This window comes from Hyaena hyaena, unplaced genomic scaffold, assembly GCF_003009895.1.
Source record: "Hyaena hyaena isolate Hyena2069 unplaced genomic scaffold, ASM300989v1 scaffold_0, whole genome shotgun sequence".
Lineage (NCBI taxonomy): Eukaryota > Metazoa > Chordata > Mammalia > Carnivora > Hyaenidae > Hyaena > Hyaena hyaena.
This window is the reverse complement of record NW_024080632.1, coordinates 10191377-10211230: the sequence shown is the minus strand read 5'-3', so window position 1 is coordinate 10211230 and position 19854 is coordinate 10191377. Positions and strand designations below refer to the sequence as shown.

Genomic DNA, 19854 nt, shown 5'->3' with positions numbered 1-19854 from the left:
CTCCCCTCTAGGTACCCGGAACCCTTGCGTTTCTTTCCCCGTAAAGGGCCTCCCCTCCCCCAAGGTGACACAGAAGTCCATGGTCTGGCTGCAGCCCGTGACAGCCAGCAGAGGTAGCGTGTGCATGTGTGTGCATGTGTGTATGCATGTGTGCATGTGTGTGCCTGTGTGCAGGTGTGTGCGTGTGTACATGTGTGCGCGCATGTGTGTCCATCTGCGTGCACATGTATATGCCCTGTGTTCACATATGCGTGCAGGCGTGCATGCACAAGTGTGCATGCAGATATGATTGTGCACGTGTGCACACATGCCTGATGCCCACCCAAGCATCCAGAGCCACATGCGGGTCTCCTTGAGACCCGCATTCTAACCCAGGCTGTGCCACTAACTCACTAAGCAGACTTGAGGAAGGCGTTTGACCTCTCTGGACCTCAGTCTTTCTCATCTGCCAAATGGGGAGAACCCATCTGTGCCCTGACCATCTCTGGGACTGGCTGAGAGGATCAAAGGAGAAAAACAAAGAGGAAAGCATTTGGAAAAACCTCAAGCCTCACACAAATACACGTGCTGTTATTTTTAACCCACAACCATCAACTGTCCCTCCCACACTAACAACACAGCCACCCCTGGGATGTTGCATGACTTATTTGGAGAAGTGACTCAGTGTGAGACTATTTTCGGGCAGAAAATACACTTACATATATTTAGAACTTTCCTGATGCTGGAACAAAAACTTTGAAGACCATCCAGCTACCAGAATGCACGATGTCTTTTTGTCTGTTTGTGTGTGCGTCCTCTGTGCTCACATGTATCTGTTGAGCTGTTATGTTTTGCTTTCGGTCTCTTGCCTTGGGAGGAGTTGCTCTGTTTTGTTTTTTGGTCTGGGAATTTCGTTCTTGTTTTTGCTTTGTTTTCGCCTTGTCTGAGAACAACACTTTTAGAGGAATCCACGGAAACGGGATCTTATTTTGATGTCTTGGCGCTCCTGAGCCTCTTGTTCCCGTGGCTCAGAACTGAGATCTAATTTCCAATGACATCTTTCTTCCCCTTCCCAGTAGTTTAATAAAAAATTCAGTCTCTTTTCATGCCGCGTCTCAGTGCGGAAAATTTCCCACATTTACTTGAAATGGGAAATGTGACAGATCCTTGAAACATCCAAGGATCATCACTTGATGAAGACAGTGTATTGGGTGGGAGATGTCCAGCACGATCTGATCAAACTTTCGGGGGTGGTATGAATGCTGTATGTCTGGGCCACCCAAGAGGGCAGCCACTAGCCACACGCGGCTCTTGAGCACCTGACGTGTGGCCAGTGCAAGTGAGGAAGAGAATTTTTAAATGTATTTATTTTGAATCAAGCCACCCGTAGATACCCGAGTGGACACACCACTTAGTTCCTGGCTACTCAAAGTGAGGACTGGGGACCAGCAGCTTTAGTGCCTCTTGGGTGCTGTATTGTGCTTAGAATGTGGAACCTTAGGCCCTGCCGGGATCTGCCGAATCAGAACCCACATTTTAACAGCATCCCAAGATGATTCTTGGGCTTGTTAAAATCTGGGAAGCAATGAAGCGTTCTCTCATGGTTAGGGGGTGGTCTGATCTTATTTATGACTTTTTGCCAATTAAATCATTTTGGCTGTCTGGCTCACAAGATCCCGGAGTTGAGGAGTTGGGTACGGTTGGAAACCTCTTAGACACAAGCAGTGTTATGCATGGATGGCTAGCGCTCGTGGGGGATGTGGGGAAGTTGATCCATTCCGGAAGCATCCATAGAAGTGTTACGGTCTCAACATGCACAGGAAGGTCCTAGAAACAGGACTGGTCATTTGAAGATCCCTTGGGGTGTTGACCTCGGGAGAAGGTTCCAAGCCAGAGCTCACAGGGCCTCTTCTGTTTTGACAGGAGCTACAAGGTCCGATTCAATAGCGTCTCCTCGTATTCGGACTCCCATAAGGCCTCCGGCGATGGGCCAGACCTCAGAGACAACTTTGAGAGTGCTGGACCCCTGGCAAATGTGAGGTGAGCAGGGGTCAAGGGCATCAGGGAAGACATCTTTGGGGGCCTGGATTTATTTGCAAAGTGGGCTTCAGGGGTCTCCCTCATATTCCTGTCCATCTCTCGAATAACCCGTGCACTCTAGCTATCCAGGGACCCCCCTCACCCTATGAAAACACAGCACTGAGACCCCTTCGTGTACACACTCGCTCAGAGCCCCATCACCCAAATCTCACCCCATCATCAGTACACGTTTGTGCCGAAGGATGTGAATCCCTAGAGATTTCTCAGCAAGCTGCCCTTCCCGGTGATATGTTACACCGGATAGAAACTTCTGGAGACACTCTGCCAGGCCCCAGTGGTTCTCAACCCCGGACACACATCAAAATCATCTGGACATGTTGGCAGTATACCGATAACCAAGCCCCATTTCCAGAGACTCTGGTGTTATTGGTCTAGACTGGGGCCCAGGCAGTGCCTTTTCTTTTTTTCTTTAATTTTCCAAGTGACTCTAATGTGTAGTCAGACTGGCTAATCCCGTTTACCAAAGCCCAGTGACCACATACCAGATCATTTTAGGTGGGATACGGACAGATAGTTTATACTTTAAGAATTGCCCATGCCGTCCAGCGAGCATTTGGAAGGAAAGAAAACTGCAGGCTCCTGGTCTCACAGACGTGAGCGAAGACAAGGCTGATATACACTGAGCATCCGGGCCCGGCCGCCAATCTCTCTGACCTTTGCTAACGGAACCTTCTCACACCTGCTCAGTTCAATGCTTAGTAGATAATACATGACACAAGGGGTCCTGAATGTGGAAGTATTATGCCCTGTAGTGTACTTTGTAATAGACTTTATTTTTTTCAAGCAGTTTTAGGTTCACAGCAAAACTTAAAGGAAGACACAGAGAAGTCCCATATATTCCCTCCCCTGACAAAAACAGCCTCTTCCACCGCTGACATCTCTATCCAGAGTGGTACATTTGTACAGTTGCTGAGCCTACACTACGCACATCATTATCACACAAAGTGCATATGCACATCAGGGTTCATCTTGGTGTTATTTTCTGTGGGGTTTGACATCAGTGCATTGTTTTAGCTTAACGTCGAAACATCAGTTTTGCACTTTGACAGTCAGACCCATTTTTCTCTTTTTTTAAAAAATTTTTTTGTTTATGAGAAATAGAGACAGCATGAGTGGGGGAGGGGCAGAGAGACAGAGGGAGACACAGAACCCGAAGCAGGCTCCGGGCTCTGAGCTGTCAGCACAGAGCCCGACGCGGGCCTCGAACCCACAGACCGCGAGATCATGATCCGAGCCCAAGTCAGATGCCCAACTGACTGAGCCCCCCAGGCGCCCCGGACCCATTTTTCTCTTATTCGATCTGTCACGGCCTAGAGCAGGCACTGGCAAGCGGTAGCCTGCAGACCCAATCCAGCCTGGCCACCGTATGCTTTTACACAACCCATGAGCTGGGAGTGGTTTTTACACTTGAACATTGGCAATTCACTTGAGGATGGAAGCCATTACCGTTGAACCCCAATTAAACAAAACGCTATTCGCCCAAAAAGGAACTCTAGTCTCATACGTAGACATATTATTAAAAAATCATCCTCAATAACTGTAATAACAATTTAAAAAAATTTTTATTTTGTCATTAAAAACGTGCAGTAATTGGTTTTCTTTCTGTTATATAGGCATCCACACAATAGCTTCAATTTTGTTTCTTGGCCTAGAAACCTAAAAATATTTAGTCTCTGGCCCCACGTCTAGTGAGTTTGCCAATTCCTGGTTTGGAGGCTTAAAATAGGACGTTTGAAACCCTAACATGAAGATCATGTTGGAAACGTGAGTCTAGGAAATGACTGGGCGGCAAGTCCTCAGGTGTACCAGGAAATGTATTAATGGATGAATTGCCTGAACCATCTGTTAGTGAACACAAGTGGCTTTGGTGAGCGGGTGAAGACAAATTGAAAGCAAGCTAAACAGCAGTAATAAGTAAATAATAGTATTGGCGGCGGTCACATATGGCGACCTCGTGAACGTACATATTGCGTGCTTGAGGAATAACAGCTTAACCACAAAGTCATGACCGGTGCTGGGAAATTCCAGTCTCCCCTGGGCTAAGGCTAAGGGGGTGGCTTGGGGCAGAAGTACTCCTTCCCAGCCTCCCTCCAACCAGTCTGCTCCTGGTTAGCAGCTCTCCTGGCTGTTACACCCCCGCCCTTGAAGGAAAAGGTGAGGCACCCAGCTCCAGGAAGAGCATGGGTGTAGGAGTGAAGGTGGGTGGGGGAGGGGAGGGGGGAAACATTGCCTAATCCCATTTACTTTCTTTAGAAAGGCTTTACAACCCCAGGGAAAGAAGGGCAGGAGAGAAGGGCCCAGAGAGGAAGCATGCGTTAAAAGGGATTAAAAGGGGCAGATGTTAACCCAGGCTAACCTTCACCTGATCTGTGAGACCCCCGGACCCATCTCAAGGGCATTGTCCAATGACAGAGAGAACGGGAGTCCCTTCCCAGCTTCCATTCCTCCTCCCTGCACCCCCTCCCCAGCTCAGTCTTTCACCAACTTGACCGCTTCATTCTAAACAAAGAGACTGGGAGGCAGAGGCGGTATGGAATGGCCGCACTGTCAAGACCCGCAGCCAGGACCAAGCCTGGCTGTCACCCTGAAGGGTGACATCGAGTGTAGGGCAATGAGCTAGGAAGAGTGGCCGTGTGGACACAGCCCTCCCCTCTTCATACTTCAGTCAAGGCAGCCCCCCCTTCACAGAGAGGAAAATCTCATTAGCCGGACCCCCACCGATTCAGACACCCACATTTTCCTGCTGGTGTCCGTGCAGAGAGGGTTTGTGAGGCAAACTAATTTCATAGACATCGCACGGGGTGGAGCCAGCATCTTTATAAATCTTTCATCCCCTTTTAGAAGAACCTGTTTACACACCAACGTTTGATGTGTGTGTGTGTGTGTGTGTGTGTGTGTGTGTTTAAGCTTTTGTTTTAATTCCGGTTAGTTAATATACGGCGAACATTTGATGTGTTACTGACAAGTCCTTCTGATCTCTTCGTTAACACAGGTCCCTGAGGACTGCTGCCTTATGGTTTTCATTACCTTTGTCCTTGACACTCATCTGGCTGTGTCCCTTATAGAATTCAAGCCCTCCCGTAAAGTAGACTGATTTCTCCAGCTTAGAGAGGGGCACACAAGAAATAGACAATGGTTCTGGGTCATTGCTATCCCTCAACTACTCATCCTCCTTGGGACCATTGGGAATTTTCTCCTGAGGATGGTCCTACCTTGCAGAGGCCAGATGGAGAGGAGAAGAGGCCCCAAGGTCTCCCAGATCTTACAAGGGCCTAACCCAGGTGGGCTTGGGGCTGTCTGACCACCGCGGGCCACACACAGTCCTTCCGGAGATGCCAGATGTGTTAGTCTGCTCAAGCCGCTGTAACAAAATACCAGAATGGGCAGCTTCCACAGCGGATATTTATCTTCTCACAGTTCTGGAGGCTGGAATTCCCAAGATCAAGGCGCCGGTGAGATTGGTCTGTGCTGAGGCCTCTCTTCCTGGTTTGCAGATGGCTGCCTTCTTGCTGTGCCCTCACATGGCCTTTCCTCTGTGCACGTTCAGAGCGGGAGAGGGCTGCTGGGTGTTTCTTCCTCTTCTTCTCAGGACACCAGTCCTATTGAACTAGGGACCATCTTTATGACCTTATTTAACCTCAAGTCCCCATCTCCAAGAACAGCCATATTAGGGGTTAGGGTTTAAATATATGAATTTAGGGAGACATGGAGTCCGTAAAGCCAGACACCCCCTCGTGCCCCACAGTCGCCTAACGCAGACGTCTGTTGTCTCCCCGGCAGGTTCTCCGTATTTGGCCTTGGCTCCCGGGCTTACCCTCATTTCTGCGCCTTTGGACACGCCGTGGACACCCTCCTGGAGGAGCTGGGGGGAGAGAGGATCCTGAAGATGAGGGAGGGAGATGAGCTCTGTGGGCAGGAAGAGGCGTTCAGGACCTGGGCCAAGAAGGTCTTCAAGGTAACCACCTGCCTGGACCCCAGAGACCAAGGGGGGAGGTCATGACCCCCACGACCTCCAAAGACAGAGTGTCTACACCATTAGAAATGGAAGAAACTTGAGGGAATCTATGGTCTCCCCGCCCCCCATGTGTCCAGCCAGGAGACAGTTTTCAACAACTCACAGGAGTTTGGGTGCTCTTAAAACACGCATTCTCCACCCAGAATCTGACCTCCTGCGTTATGGGTAAGGAGTTGGTCTATCAAACGTGGTACTCCTGAAATTTCAGAACAGGGAGGAATCCATCCCTCACTCACATTTGGTAGACCAGTAGGCAAAAATAACCATAAAGTAAGTTAGCCAAACCAGGGGGCCGGGCCTTGGCCTGGAGCTCAGATCTTACCGATTTGTCTACTTTGACATACTTACCCCTCTTGCGCTAGATCTTTGCTGACCAATGCAAGAGCACTAGCCCCATGTGCTATTTATTTTTTTTTAAACCTTTATTTATTGTTGAGTGACAGAGAGAGACAGAGTGCGAGCAGAGGAGGGGCAGAGAGAGGGGGAGACACAGAATCCGAAGCAGGCTCCAGACTCTGAGCTGTCAGCACAGAGCCCGACGCGGGGCTCAAACTCATGAACTGTGAGACCATGACCTGAGCTGAAGTCGGAGAGCTCCCCAGGCAACCCACCCCCTTGTACTATTTAAATGTGAACGTAAATGAATTTGCATTCAGTTGGATGAATGGATAAATGAATAGAGTATGGGTCTACAATGGCATATTATTCAACTATTAAAGAATGAAGAACTAACACCTGCTACGATGTGGATGGAATGCGGCAGTAACAGGCATCATGCTAAATAGAAGAAGCCTGACACGAAAGGTCTATGATCCCGTTTATATGAAGTATCCAGAATAGACAGATCCAGACAGACAGAAACTGGAGGGGTAGTTGCCGGGGGCTGGGACCATGAGAACGGAAATGACTGCTAATGGGTACAAGGTCTCTTCTGGGGGTAGAAGCCGTTCTGAAGCTCGATAGTGGCCGTGGTTGTGCAACTTTGTAAATACACTCAAACCACTGAATTGTACCTTTTAAAATGATGAATTTTATGGTACATAAAAAATTCCTAGGGGCGCCTGAGTGGCTTAGTCGTGTAAGCATCCAACTCTTAATTTCAGCTCAGGGTCATGATCTTGCGGTCGTGAGATCAAGTGCCGCGTTGGGCTCTGCTCTGACAGAGCAGATCCTGCTTGGGATGCTCTCTCTCTCTCTCTCTCTCTCTCTTTCTCTCTCTCTGTCTCCCTCTCTGTCTCTCCCTCGCACCTCCTCCCTTCTCTCTTTCAAAATAAATAAATATTTTTTTAAAAGAAAAAAAAATTTCTCTCTCTCTATAAAAATAATTAAAAGTTTAATTATAATACATAATATCGTATATTATGACAGAAATACTCTATATTGCACAACTGCAGAAGTATTCTATATAACATGATTGCAGAAATATATTGATATCACATAAAATAATGAAATACATTAGTATGCTATAATAAATGTATAAAATTTTAATGATTTTTCATTGAATTTTTAATTCCATCTAATATATATTAGATAGAATTTGAAATCTCATTCCTTGGCTGCATATTTCGTATGCTCAGTAGCCACAGGCAGCTGCTGGCTCCTGTAGGAGACGGCCCAGAACATTCCCATCGTGACGGAGCACCTTCCTGGGCAGGGCTATTCTAGACATGACGTCACAGGGGAATAAATGGATAACGGTCTTCTATCTAAACGGGGCCTCATTTGACTGGCCATCCTGGGAAAACTAGGAAGCCATGAATGTGGACAGGCTCCTACATTTTCATGTGCTCCTACATCCACCCTGGAATGCATTCTCTTCAGCACCCCTAGGAGAAGGGGGATCCTGTAGCTTCCTGTCATTCAAGTCGCATTCAGATCTCATTTTCCATTTTGCGGGCAAATGCAGATAGCAGAAGGGGAAACTGAAGTCCCTGAGCTAGAGGGATAATAATGGGGGCAGGCTGTGTCCTTAAGCTTGTTCTGCATTTCTTCCTGGACAAGGAAAATTGAGATAACTCGGCCCTTTTGGCCTTGAGAAAACTACGGTTGTTGACTCCGTCAGCCAATTTCAGTTGAACACCCAGAGCCAGGGTCTGTTACCAGCCAGCATCCCCTTCAGCTAGCACCGCCCCCTCCCATCAGACACCCAGTCCTCACAGCCGCTCACCTACTTCCTGCCTCTTGAAATCTGCCTGTTCTGGACATTTCGCACGAACGAAATCATATAATATGTGGTCTTTTGAAACCAGCTCATTTCACATAGCATGTTTCAAGGTTTGTCCACAGTGCAGTGTAGATACTAGGACTTCGTTGCTTTTTGTGGCCAAACAATGCTTTGTTGTATGTATATATCATTTTGTTTAGCTATTCATCCACAGATGGACATTTGCATTGTCTGAAAATCAATACTAGGCCAAAAAAAGGGGTAAAAGCTACCCTTAGAAATATTTTTTTTTAATATTTTTATTTATTTCTAGGAGAGAGAGAGAGAGACAGCGTGGGCAGGAGAGGGTCAGAGAGAGAGGGAGATGCGGACTCTGAAATAGGCTCCAGGCTCTGAGCTGGCAGTCAGCACAGAGCCCGACGCGGGGCTCGAACCCACGAACCGCGAGATCAGGACCTAAGCGAAAGTCGGACGCTTAACCGACTAAGCCACCCAGGCGCCCCAACCCTTGGAAATATTTTAACTATCCATGGCTTTTGTGCCCCAAACCTGAATTCCAAACAGTTGTTCTTAGGATCACTAAAGTCGGAGAACTTATGAACTTGACAAGAAAGGAAGGAAGGAAGGAAGGAAGGAAGGAAGGAAGGAAGGAAGGAAGGAAGGATGAATGGACAGACGGGCGGATGGATGGAGGGATACACACCATGGTTTGGAGCTGTGGGTGGAGAGCCCCTCTTGGCTGAAAGAGGTCACCGAAAGCCCTGCGTGTGCCACAGGCAGCCTGTGATGTGTTCTGCGTGGGAGATGACGTCAACATTGAGAAGGCAAACAACTCCCTCATCAGCAACGACCGCAGCTGGAAGAGAAACAAGTTCCGCCTCACCTACGTGGCCGAGGCTCCAGAACTTACACAAGGTACCCCCCCCCCCCCCCCCGACCCAAGACCGGGAGGGGGAGGGGAAGGCAGGAGATGGGTTTCGTTTAGTGCAATCCTGTCAAAACAAACCCCCTGCCCCCACCCCACGCTGTCAGAGGGAGGTGCCCTTGGACTCTCCTCCCCCCAGCAGGGTGGTGTGACTCTGACCTCTTCTTCTCAGCTCAGCTCCACCAGATCTGCTTTTCCTCCATCTTCTCCACAGCCCGCCAGCCCACCCCACCCAGAGTCTTCTCTGTCACCTCCTGGCTTCACCCTGGAGGACAGTGGAAGTGTGATTAGAGAGTCAGTAGAAGCTGGAAGGGTTGTACCGGCCACATTTGAACACCATCTCAGGAAGACTGTCGTTTTTCTCCCCGCAGGTCTGTCCAATGTCCACAAAAAGCGGGTCTCAGCCGCTCGACTCCTCAGCCGTCAGAACCTTCAGAGCCCTAAATCCAGGTAGGAGCAGCTCGGGTTGGCCCGGGGTTACCCACCTGTGCTCCGATGTCACCCCCAATCAGGAAGGAGCCCTGGCTGGCCCAGAGGGCTGGCTTTCCCGTTACTCTTCCAGGTGCCATTGAGACCCCCTTGCTGCCTCGTGGCATCGGGGTTTTCCTGCTTTCCCTTTGCCAAGCTCCGACCTGAAGGGGCCGAGGAAGGAGATGGTGATAATCATCGCGGAAAGTAGAAACAGAAAGGTTTTATGAGGCATTATTGATACAGACCACACGCTTGTCGAACTGTGAATGGCAGAGAACATTTCCCCCTTGTGGGTCATTCTTCTCTGTGGAGTCTTGAAAACTGGCTACCCAGACTCTGTTTACATTCCTCTGGGATGACGGGAGGCTCATCACCTCACAAAAGAGCCCACTCTGTGCTTCGAAGTGCGGATTGTTCGACATGATCTTACCATCGCTGTAACTGACGGGCATCTTCCTAGCACTTCGCTTTGACCCCGGTTTTACTCCAGTGATCCCCAAAGCAGATTCAGTTCTTCCAAATGAGGGACCCGCTAGTAGCCAAGGCCACCAACTCGCCTCTCCGGGGTCTTGATTCCTTCCCATCATTCTTCCTAAGACCTAGTTTCCCAAGCCTTTCGCTTTAGTAAAAGGACACAGCCTGTCCTGCTGGAAGTGTCATTCTCAGACCTGGTCACGTGCAGCAGAGAACCCATCATAGCTGCGCTGAGGCCATGGTAACCGCCACCCCCCACCTGAGCAGGACACACCGAGGCTGTCCAAGATGGCCGGCAGTGCCCTGACCACCATGCTGCCCTCCCCTTAAGCTTATACACTTGCTGCTCTTAGACATCAGGTGGTTTCAGAATGACGGAGCCAGGTCTGTCCATCACTCTCCTTACATCAATAATATTCTTGGCCTTAATGAAGTCCTTTCCATTGATCCCTATTGAATGGCATTTTGTTTTTACTTTCCCGCCACAGCGCACAACCATCTTTTGAAATCTTGATTCGTTGCATGTGGCAGGGTCCAAAGAGCGGGTTCACAAGCTGGATGGCCCTGGGCTCTCGCCCCAGATCTGCCGCCCACCAGCTGTGTGGCCGTGGGCAAAGGCACTCCGGTCCTCCCAGCCCCTCTCTCCTTATGTCAAATGAGAATGGGGGCCATAAAGATGGCTGACGTTTACCTAGTGCTTTCTGTGTGCTGAGCACCGTTCTGAGTGCTCCCACTGCGGGGTCTCCTAGTGCTCTTTGACCAGCCCAGAAAGTAGGTGCTCCTGTTATCATCAGCATTTGAAACATGAAGAATGACGATTAGAAAATGCAAGTGACTTTTCCAAGGTCACACAGACTCGGGTCTCTGACTCCAGAGTCAGTATGCCGAATGGTCCCCCCATGCTTTCTACGTGGGCTTCAAACCTCCGATAAAGTTATCAGCAGGATGAAGCCCCCAGAGCCTCCGTGTTCTCTCAGATCCTCAAACACAAAAGAAATGGATTGGGAAATTAATCCCTTTGAATAATTAGTTACATGTGACATTCTGATACAGGGAGGGACTCTGTATTTGAAATACACACCCTGCTTCCCATTCTGCCCTGTGGAAAGGGATGACTGTGGTAGCGTGGAGAAGAAGGGGCTAAGAATCGACTGGAAATTTCCGTTAGCAACAAGCTCTGAAAGACCAGATCACAAAAATTACTCCCTAAACCATAAAAAGCAAGGTCCTTTGCAAATGTTCTGCATGCTAAGTTGGACCAGAGTCCCAGAATAGCCCCCACTCACCTCTGGAAAGGACAGCTGACTCTGTGCTGAGTGGCTTACAAGAGTGTTTCAGAGAGGTTAGGAACTGAAATGTAGTATTAAAATCAGTCCCGAAGGAGCACGGAAAGAACCAAATTGTATGCAGGTGTCTCTCTTTTTAGAAGCACGATCCAGGGGCGCCTGGGTGGCTCCATAGGTTGAGTGTCTGGCTTCAGCTCAGGCAGTTTGTGAGTTCAAGCCCTGCATTGGGCTCTGTGCTGACAGCTCAGAGCCTGGAGCCTGCTTCAGATTCTGTGTCTCCCTCTCTCTGACCCTTCTCTGCTCACGCTGTGTTTCTCTCTGTCTCAAAAATAAAGAAAACATTTAAAAAGAAAATTTAGAAGCACAATCCATAACACTACCTATTTTCAGGCTTTACTGCCATCTCCAGCTTTCCAAGTTGTTGGGTTTTTTTGTTTTTAAAGGATAATTGAGTCAAAAGATATGATACTCTCCCCCATTTTCCCTTGCCCAAGTCAGCACCAAGTCAGGGTTTTGGGGCCAGGAGGCCATAAGCAAGATATCACAAATCATTCTCTGCCTCCCAGGCCCTTAATTGCAAGCAAAGTGCTTAAGAGGAAGTAAACAACCCACTGATGGTGATCTTTGCACATCTAAAGAGAAAAGTGCCCACAGTTACTGCCTGGCCAGGAAATACACTTTCTAGGAACACCAATTAGCAAGCAATACAGAAGCAAACATAACAGAGTGGTAATGGGTCATTGGGTGGAGTGACGTCAAGTCCTGGATGTCAGCAGCAGGAGGGAAGACACAGAGTAAGCTTTAGAAAGGAAACAAGGACAGAGGAGGAAAATGTAGACAGAGGCTGGCAGGAGCCAGGATGCAGAAGGGGCCCGAGCACAGAGGCATCGTGGAGAGTGGCAAGAAATGACAACAGACAGTTCTTGGTGGAAGAGCTCTTGATTCGGGTCCCGCCTCGGACGAAATTGCTCCTCTCCAGCCTTTCCCATTTCGACAGAGGACACCAGCATTTGGCTTAACCCAGACACGCAAGCATCTGTCTTGTCTCCTGCCCCTCCCTTGCGCTGCACATCCGGCTCGCAGCCGGCCCTGTGGTCCCGTGAGACTTGACTTTCAACTTCATCTCAGACCTACAGCTGCCGCTTGGAGCAAAGCCATGTTCATCAGTGGTATAAGTGGCTACAGTAGACACTAATTTGCCTCCTTGTTTCTTGGCTTTTCTCTCAAAGGTACGTTTGCTAACAGCAGCCAGACCAGTCTTTTAAAAACATAAATTGAATCCTCCGCAGCTTCAAGCCCTTTAGAGGCTTCCCACTGGATAGAAGAGACCTTCAAACTTCTTTTTTTTTTTTTTTAATTTTCTTTTTAATGTTTTATTTATTTTTGAGAGAGAGATAGGGACAGCATGAGCAGGGAAGGGCTAGAGAGAGAGGGAGACACGGAATCCGAAGACAAGCTCCAGGCTCTGAGCTAGCTGTCAGCACAGAGCCCGATGCGGGGCTCAAACCCACAAACTGTGGGATCATGACCTGAGCCGAAGTCGGACGCCCAACCGACTGAGCCACCCAGGTGCCCGAGACCTTCAAACTTCCTGCCATGACAGGTCATGATGAGGCCTTTGTGATCCTGCCTCCTTCTCCCACCCCCCACATCTTTGTGGAACACTCTCCAAACACTCCAGCCTTCTTTCCTTCCCCAAACATGCCATACCTTTTCATACCCCAGGGCCTTTGCACATGCAAATACTCTTCCCAAACAGATCTTTGCATGGCCTCTTATTCAGGTCTCTCCTCAAATGTTACACCACAGAGGCCTCCCTAACCATCCTTAACTGATGGTCCCGCAGCCCCCTGCCCCAAGCCCATCACCACCACCCATCCACATTGCCAACCCCCTCCAAGACCTTTTTAAGTGGCTTCTCAAAGGATACTTTGTGTATCCAGTGTTTCCATCACTGTCTCACCCATGCCTAGAACAGTGCCCAGAACTCAACATAAATTTGCTGAATGAATGAAACTTGAAACTTACAATATTTACTCTTTACATTGAAGAATGAACATTAGCATTTTTTCCCATTTAATGCTGGACGTTATCCAACTGCTGTTGGATCTGTCAACCTGCCAATGAAACACTGCCCAGCACACGTGTGTGTTATGCTTCTGTATGATATACATATATATATCATATGTATTTATGATATAAATCACAAGCAATGGAAGAGGCCCCAAATGACTGCTACCTTCCCATACTTCCCTGTCTCGCCTTCCCGCATACTTCCCAATGGCCCATATGTGTCCCAAGCTTTAAAAAAAACAGCAACAACTTACAAATTTCTATACAGGACTTACAAACCGCCCCCTCCCCCACCACAACTGATTTAAGACACTGGTCCCCAGGTTAGTGCAACTGGGAGGTGGTTGGGGGGAAATCTGCTTCCCCCACTGGGTTTCAAGGACCAGCCCATCAGGGTGTCCTGGGGCCACGCTGGGCTTAGCAAATCATGCCTGATCAGAGGCTTTCCAAGTTCCCTTGGTTAAGCTGCCAGCCGCAGGCAGAGCCTGGGCTCACCTGGCTAACCTGCCGGCTGCCTCCCCATTCCCTGCCTGCCTGACCACCTTATGTCACGTTCAAGAGGACTTGGGAGAAATGACTGTGAACGTGAGCCAGCTCAGCAAGTACGGGTCCTCCGCGTTTCTATTTTGTACCGCCCAGAACGGACGCAAATATACTTCTGAAAGAAATCGTGATGATCTGGGAGAAAGTGGGAAATTGATTTGCGGGCCTTTCAAAGGCTTCCTGCGGTTGGCGCGAGAGGCTCCGAAATTAGCAGCCCCACAGCGCCCCCTGCCGGCTATCGGCCTCCGCTAATTCCAATCGTGGAGCTGTTGGGAGGTGATGATATCTTTGCTCTCTAGGAACCAGAAATCCCTGTGAGCTCAGAGCAGAATCAGTCGCGCAGGTCCTTATAATTGACGAGATTAGTGCCCCAGAGATAGCAAAATCTGTCCAGGAAAGGAGAATGGGGCCCCAGACCCTGACACCACCATTCACAATTTCAGCCACCAATCTCCCCACCGGACTAAGGACAGGGGATGCCTTGCTTCAAGAAAACACTTGCAAAAAGTGAATGTGCCAGCGCAACCATTTTTAATAATGGTGGCTATTTGCAGCACAAAAGGCTTCTTGGGTGTGCCAGAGACTCCTTTAAATAGCGAGTCCCATTGATCTATTCAAGTGTTGATTTACATACCATGGAGAATGTAGAGACTTCACATCGAATATGAAGGGTCTCTATCAACCCAGAACCAGTTGGCAATGAAGAAAAGCAGATCTGAAATGCAGACTCAAAGAGTGCAAAGAATCCAATTTACCAAAGTGTGATCAGCCCCCAAGTGTTCAGGTGGATCTGTACTAAAACTTTTTATTTTTTTTATTTCTTAAAATGTTTTTATTTATTTCTGAGAGAGAGAGAGAGAGAGAGCGTGAGCAGGGGAGGGTCAGACAGAGGGAGATACAGAATCTGAAGCAGGCTCCAGGCTCTGAGTTGTCAGCACAGAGACCGACACAGGGCTTGAACCCACGAACTGTGAGATCATGACCTGAGCCAAAGTCCAACGCTTAACCAACTGAGCCACCCAGGCACCCCTGTACTAAAACTTTTTAAAGGACCAAAATGATCATAGTCTGTGAATTCATTCTTGAAACACCTCCTGCCCTTAAAATTCAAAAAACCAATGCCAAAGAGAAGTGCCTGGCAGATTTAAATGAGTTTCTCTCTGCTTTCTCTCCTTAGATCTCTCAAATTGATTTTGGCGGATTTGCACATACCAAAACCCAATTATGTTTCTCTTTTCCATGACGATATGAGTCTCCTTCTCCCCCCGCCCCTGCCCCCGGCAACTTACAAAAGAGGAGTGGAGCATGAGAGTCCCAAGAGAGAGGGCATTTCACAGATTGGGGACTCCGCTGCCTTGGCCCCAATGGGGTTGTGATTCCTGGGAGAACCCGGTTAGTCCTGAGAACAGAGTCTGTTGTGGTGGCTGGTTAGCCCTGGGAGTCTGAGGCTTCTTCGTCTAATAAATATTTCTTGAGTCCCAACTATGTGCCGTGCACAGTCCTGTGTGTCAGGAGCAGAGCAGTGGACAAAACAGGTTCTTTGCCGCCTAGAGTTTGTGTTGCCCTGGAGGCCAGAGGGCAGGCAGGGGACCCGGCCACAGACCATGTGACGATGTACACTCCACTGGGAGGCAGATGGTGGTAACGGGTTGGAGAAAGGCCGGTTAAAGAATGTAGAAAAGCAAGGAATCAATCAGAGGACCTAACCCTGAGGTGCTCTCAGGCCCAGAGGTCGGGGAGATGAGAAGGGGCGGCCAAGGAGAGACGATCAGGAGAGCCTGGGGTGCTGGAATCCAGGAGAAAGGAGTTGAGAAGGAGGAAGTGAGCAGCCGTGCCCCGTGCTGGGCACTCGGAACTTGCCGTTGGGTTTGCAATGAGGAGCTCATGCTAACAGCTGGGGTGTGGGGTGACGGGGGCAAAGGACTGGGGGCCCCACAGAGAACGGAAGGAGGGGGGTTGCGGCCACAACAAGAGACAAAGGAGCAAGGAGAGGAGGCAGTTGCTGGTGACCCTTATCTGCTGTTCCTCAACTTTCCCTCCAGCCGGTCCACCATCTTCGTGCGTCTCCACACCAACGGCAATCAGGAGCTGCAGTACCAGCCTGGGGACCACCTGGGCGTCTTCCCTGGCAACCGCGACGACCTGGTGGCCGCCCTGATGGAACGGCTGGAGGATGCACCCCCAGTCAACCAGCTGGTGAAGGTGGAGCTGCTGGAGGAGCGAAGCACTGCTCTGGGTAACTGCGGCAAGGCTGGGCCCCGCCCCCGCTCCCAAGGCCCCTCCCCTTCTCCAGGGAGCTCCCGGGGCACTGCCCGTCCTGTCCTGTCCGGGACTGGGGGAGAAGAGACGGTCCTTCTTCCCAGTCACCAATCCTGGGGGGAGAATGGGTCCCTGTCACCTCCAGATTAGGAGACGGAAGACCCCTCCCTGCCTCATGGCCGAACAACCTTGGCCCCACGGGCTGAGCCAGTGTCCGTGATACCAGGACATTTGTCGCTCATCCTTGGGGGAGGGGCTCACCTTCCTTCATCGCCACCGCCTCGCTGACCACCCAATGCATAGCAGCTGAAGGACCGTCCCTCCTCTTGAAATCAAAAGGCACTGTATGCAGCTCGATGGCGCTCTAGAGGTTGAACCACATTTCTGATACCACTTCTGGGGCACCTAAGTGGCTCGGTCGGTTAAGTGTCCAACTCCTGATTTTGGCTCAGGTCATGAGCTCATCGTTCATGAGATCAAGCCCCACATTGGGCTCTGCGCTGACAGCATGGAGCCTGCTTGGGATTCTCTCTCTCTCTCTCTCTCTCTCTCAACCCCCCCAACCAACCAAACCCACACACTCTCAAAATAAATAAACATTAAAAGAAGAAGAAGAAGAAGAAGAAAGATACCACTTTTGAGAGAGGACACTTTATAAATCCTACCCAGCCAGTTCTTCCTTCATGTTGGAACAGCACTATTTTTTTATGTTGAGTCGAACCCATGACATAAAGTAAAGGCTTGTGTTTGGGGGTTATTTCAGCTGAAAATGACACAGAAGCAGTACAGTGTAGTAGTTAGAACAAGGTCTGGAGCAGTGCTGCCTGACTCCACACTTATGAGCTGTGTGCCTTGGGCAAGTTCCTTGACCTCTCTGTGCTTCTTCCATTTTTCTCAGTGGCAAAACGGAGATGATAATAATGGCACCAGTCACCTAGAGAGAGCTGTTGTGAGAACTAAGTGAATTAATGGAGAATAGCGCTTGGCATAGAGAAAGTGCTAGGAAAGTGCTAGGTATGTTTGTAATTTTAAACACTGGAATCCCACTTAGAAGTCTGAGAGGCTGGCACCGTGAGAAGGCAGACAGAGCCAAAATAGACCCGTGTTCAGTGGGGGGCTCACTGCATAGAATGCCATGGGACTGTCTCATGCTGTTTTAATATGGTTTATTTTTTTAACTTTTGAACTGGTTTGCTCAATTGATTTTGGATGTGTGCCTTGCACAGATGAGATAATTACGTGGTCCCCAGAGCCCTGGGTGTAGATGTGGGACATGGGAGGTGGCAAACCAAGAGGCTGCTTGGCTCACCGGCCCCATCCTCTCTCCCAGGAGCTAAGCCCTCGGAGCTCAGACTCCCCTCCCCCTCTCTGGCCCTCACCTCCGTTGTACCTTCATAGGAGTCATCAGTAACTGGACCAATGAGCACCGCCTCCCGCCCTGCACCATCTTCCAGGCCTTCAAGTACTATCTGGACATCACCACGCCGCCCACGCCGCTGCAGCTGCAGCAGTTTGCCTCCCTGGCCACCAGCGAGAAGGAGAAGCAGCGCCTGCTGGTCCTCAGCAAGGTGGGTCTCTGGCCTCATACACCCCCAAGGGCCCCTTTCACCTCCTAGTTGGTGGATTTATAGAACTAGTCCAACGGTCATCCAGCCAGCAGGTGGCAGTGTTGAGCAAGAGTTGCCAATTTTTAGTTCGCAGATGGTCGCCATATTGGCTAGTCTTGTCCTGACCATCTCCATTCTAACTAAGGTCTGACAGAACGAGGGAACCCTGTTGAATGTCAGAGTTCTCTGGCCCAGTAGAAGTTGCTGTGCCAACTCGTGTTCCTCCTTCCTTCGGAACTCTTGAGCTTCGGTTAGTTTTAGTTGTGTCTGAGCCCTTGCTTAGGAGGAAAAGATAGAGAGAATCCCACTTGCTGTGTTTTAGAGAGAGGCCTTTCCCAAAGCAGAGGAGCTATTAGTAGCACTGCAAGATACAGGAGGCCCTCTGACGGTAAAATGACTCAAACAAGCACTTCTTTCATCCTTGCTTTGGCTCCCTTGCCCTAAGCTGCTGCAAAACCATGTTCAGTAAGAATCCTACCCAGGAGGACCACCCAGACTTCTCCCAGTGGGGCCTCCTCCCCACTAAGCAAGGCACCAGCAAAGAATGATTTAGCTTTCTTCTGCTGTCCAGGAGAGGGCACTGAACAATGGGCAGAGAGGAAGAGGCTAATTCAGAAAATGCGTATGACATTCGACGCTTGAACAACGCCAGGGTTAGGGGTGCTAACCACCCCCTGTGTAGTAGAAATCCACATATAACTTTAGACCCCCCCCCCAAATAGCGACAAATACAGCCTAGCGTTGACTGGAAGCCTTACCAGGAATATAAACAGTCAATTAACACATATTCCATATGTTATATGTACTCTAGACTGTATTCTTTTTTTTTTTTTTTACAAATAGTTTATTGTCAAGTTGGTTTCCATATGACACCCAGTGCTCATCCCCACAAGTGCCCTCCTCCATGCCCATCTCCCCTCTCCCCCCCTGCCCAGACTGTATTCTTACAATAAAGTAAGTTCGAGAAAAGAAAGTGTGTTTGAAGGACCTGTGTTGTTTGAGGGGCACCTGTATTTAGAAATGAGAAAAAAAACACCAGAAGGAATATGTATAGAGAGTTGTAAGGGGTTGCCTCTGGGGAGTTGGAAACAGACTGGAGAAGTGAGAGCATTAATTTTTATCATAAGCTTTGCAGAATTGTTTATTTATACTATGTACATGCATAACTTTAATTTAAAGATGTAATTAATGAGTCGCGGGCTGCTATGCAGAGGGACCAGAGAGCAGCACTGTTTGGACAGGGTGATTTCAGGTAGAATTTGATAAACTGTACGTCTTAGCCCGTTTCTTCCAAAGAGCACAAACTCTAAGGTGGGATTAAATGAGTGAAGATATCTAACAAGGGAAACACCCAGGATATTTAACAAGGGAAACACCCAAGTAAGAGAAAAATGGGAAAAACTCAGCTAAGGCTGGGAGAACCATCAGACCTCTGACAAATCGGACCCCAAGTGATGGAGAGGGAAGGAAGTTTGAATGGAAGCATCTAGAACGGCAGCCATAGCCTTTGGAAGGACCAGGGATCTATGTCTGTTTCTGGGGGGGGTCCACTTCAGAGAGTAGCTCCTGAGGCTCTTGGCTAACTGCACCTTGTAGCTAGAGGTAAGTGAGACTGGAGGTCTGGGGGACAGGCCTCAAGGGTGCCACACCCTATCAATCAGCAGAGCAAGGTTGTCTTTAGGAAGGTGGGGGAAAGCTTCGTTATATGATGCACTTATAATAGGCTTTATTCTTCAAAATCTGAGCCTTGTATAAGCTGCCCAGGGCAGCTTCTGTGATGTGGGAAAAATAACTCGAGCCCCAGGGAGTTCCTCTGTTCCCTGGTAGCAGCTGGGTCGTGCCGTCTACGTGCCCCGGAACGTGGGCCTCCACACCCTAACCTGTTCCTCTGGGGCTGCCGTTCACCATCTTGAACTTGACCTATGCATCTCCAGCCCTGCAAATTCACAGATCACAGG

The 19854-nt window shown here is 49.3% G+C and overlaps 1 protein-coding gene across 1 annotated transcript in view; it reads left to right on the top strand.

Annotated features, from left to right (window-relative positions):
- The window catches only part of NOS1 (nitric oxide synthase 1), an 81703-nt gene that overhangs the window by 52335 nt on the left and 9514 nt on the right, over positions 1 to 19854 (top strand). Inside the window, exons 16-21 of the mRNA XM_039233421.1 lie at positions 1903 to 2019; positions 5860 to 6034; positions 9035 to 9173; positions 9555 to 9633; positions 16073 to 16266; positions 17688 to 17857. Coding sequence (XP_039089352.1) covers positions 1903 to 2019; positions 5860 to 6034; positions 9035 to 9173; positions 9555 to 9633; positions 16073 to 16266; positions 17688 to 17857 — 874 coding nt within the window. The remainder of the gene's footprint in view (positions 1 to 1902; positions 2020 to 5859; positions 6035 to 9034; positions 9174 to 9554; positions 9634 to 16072; positions 16267 to 17687; positions 17858 to 19854) is intronic.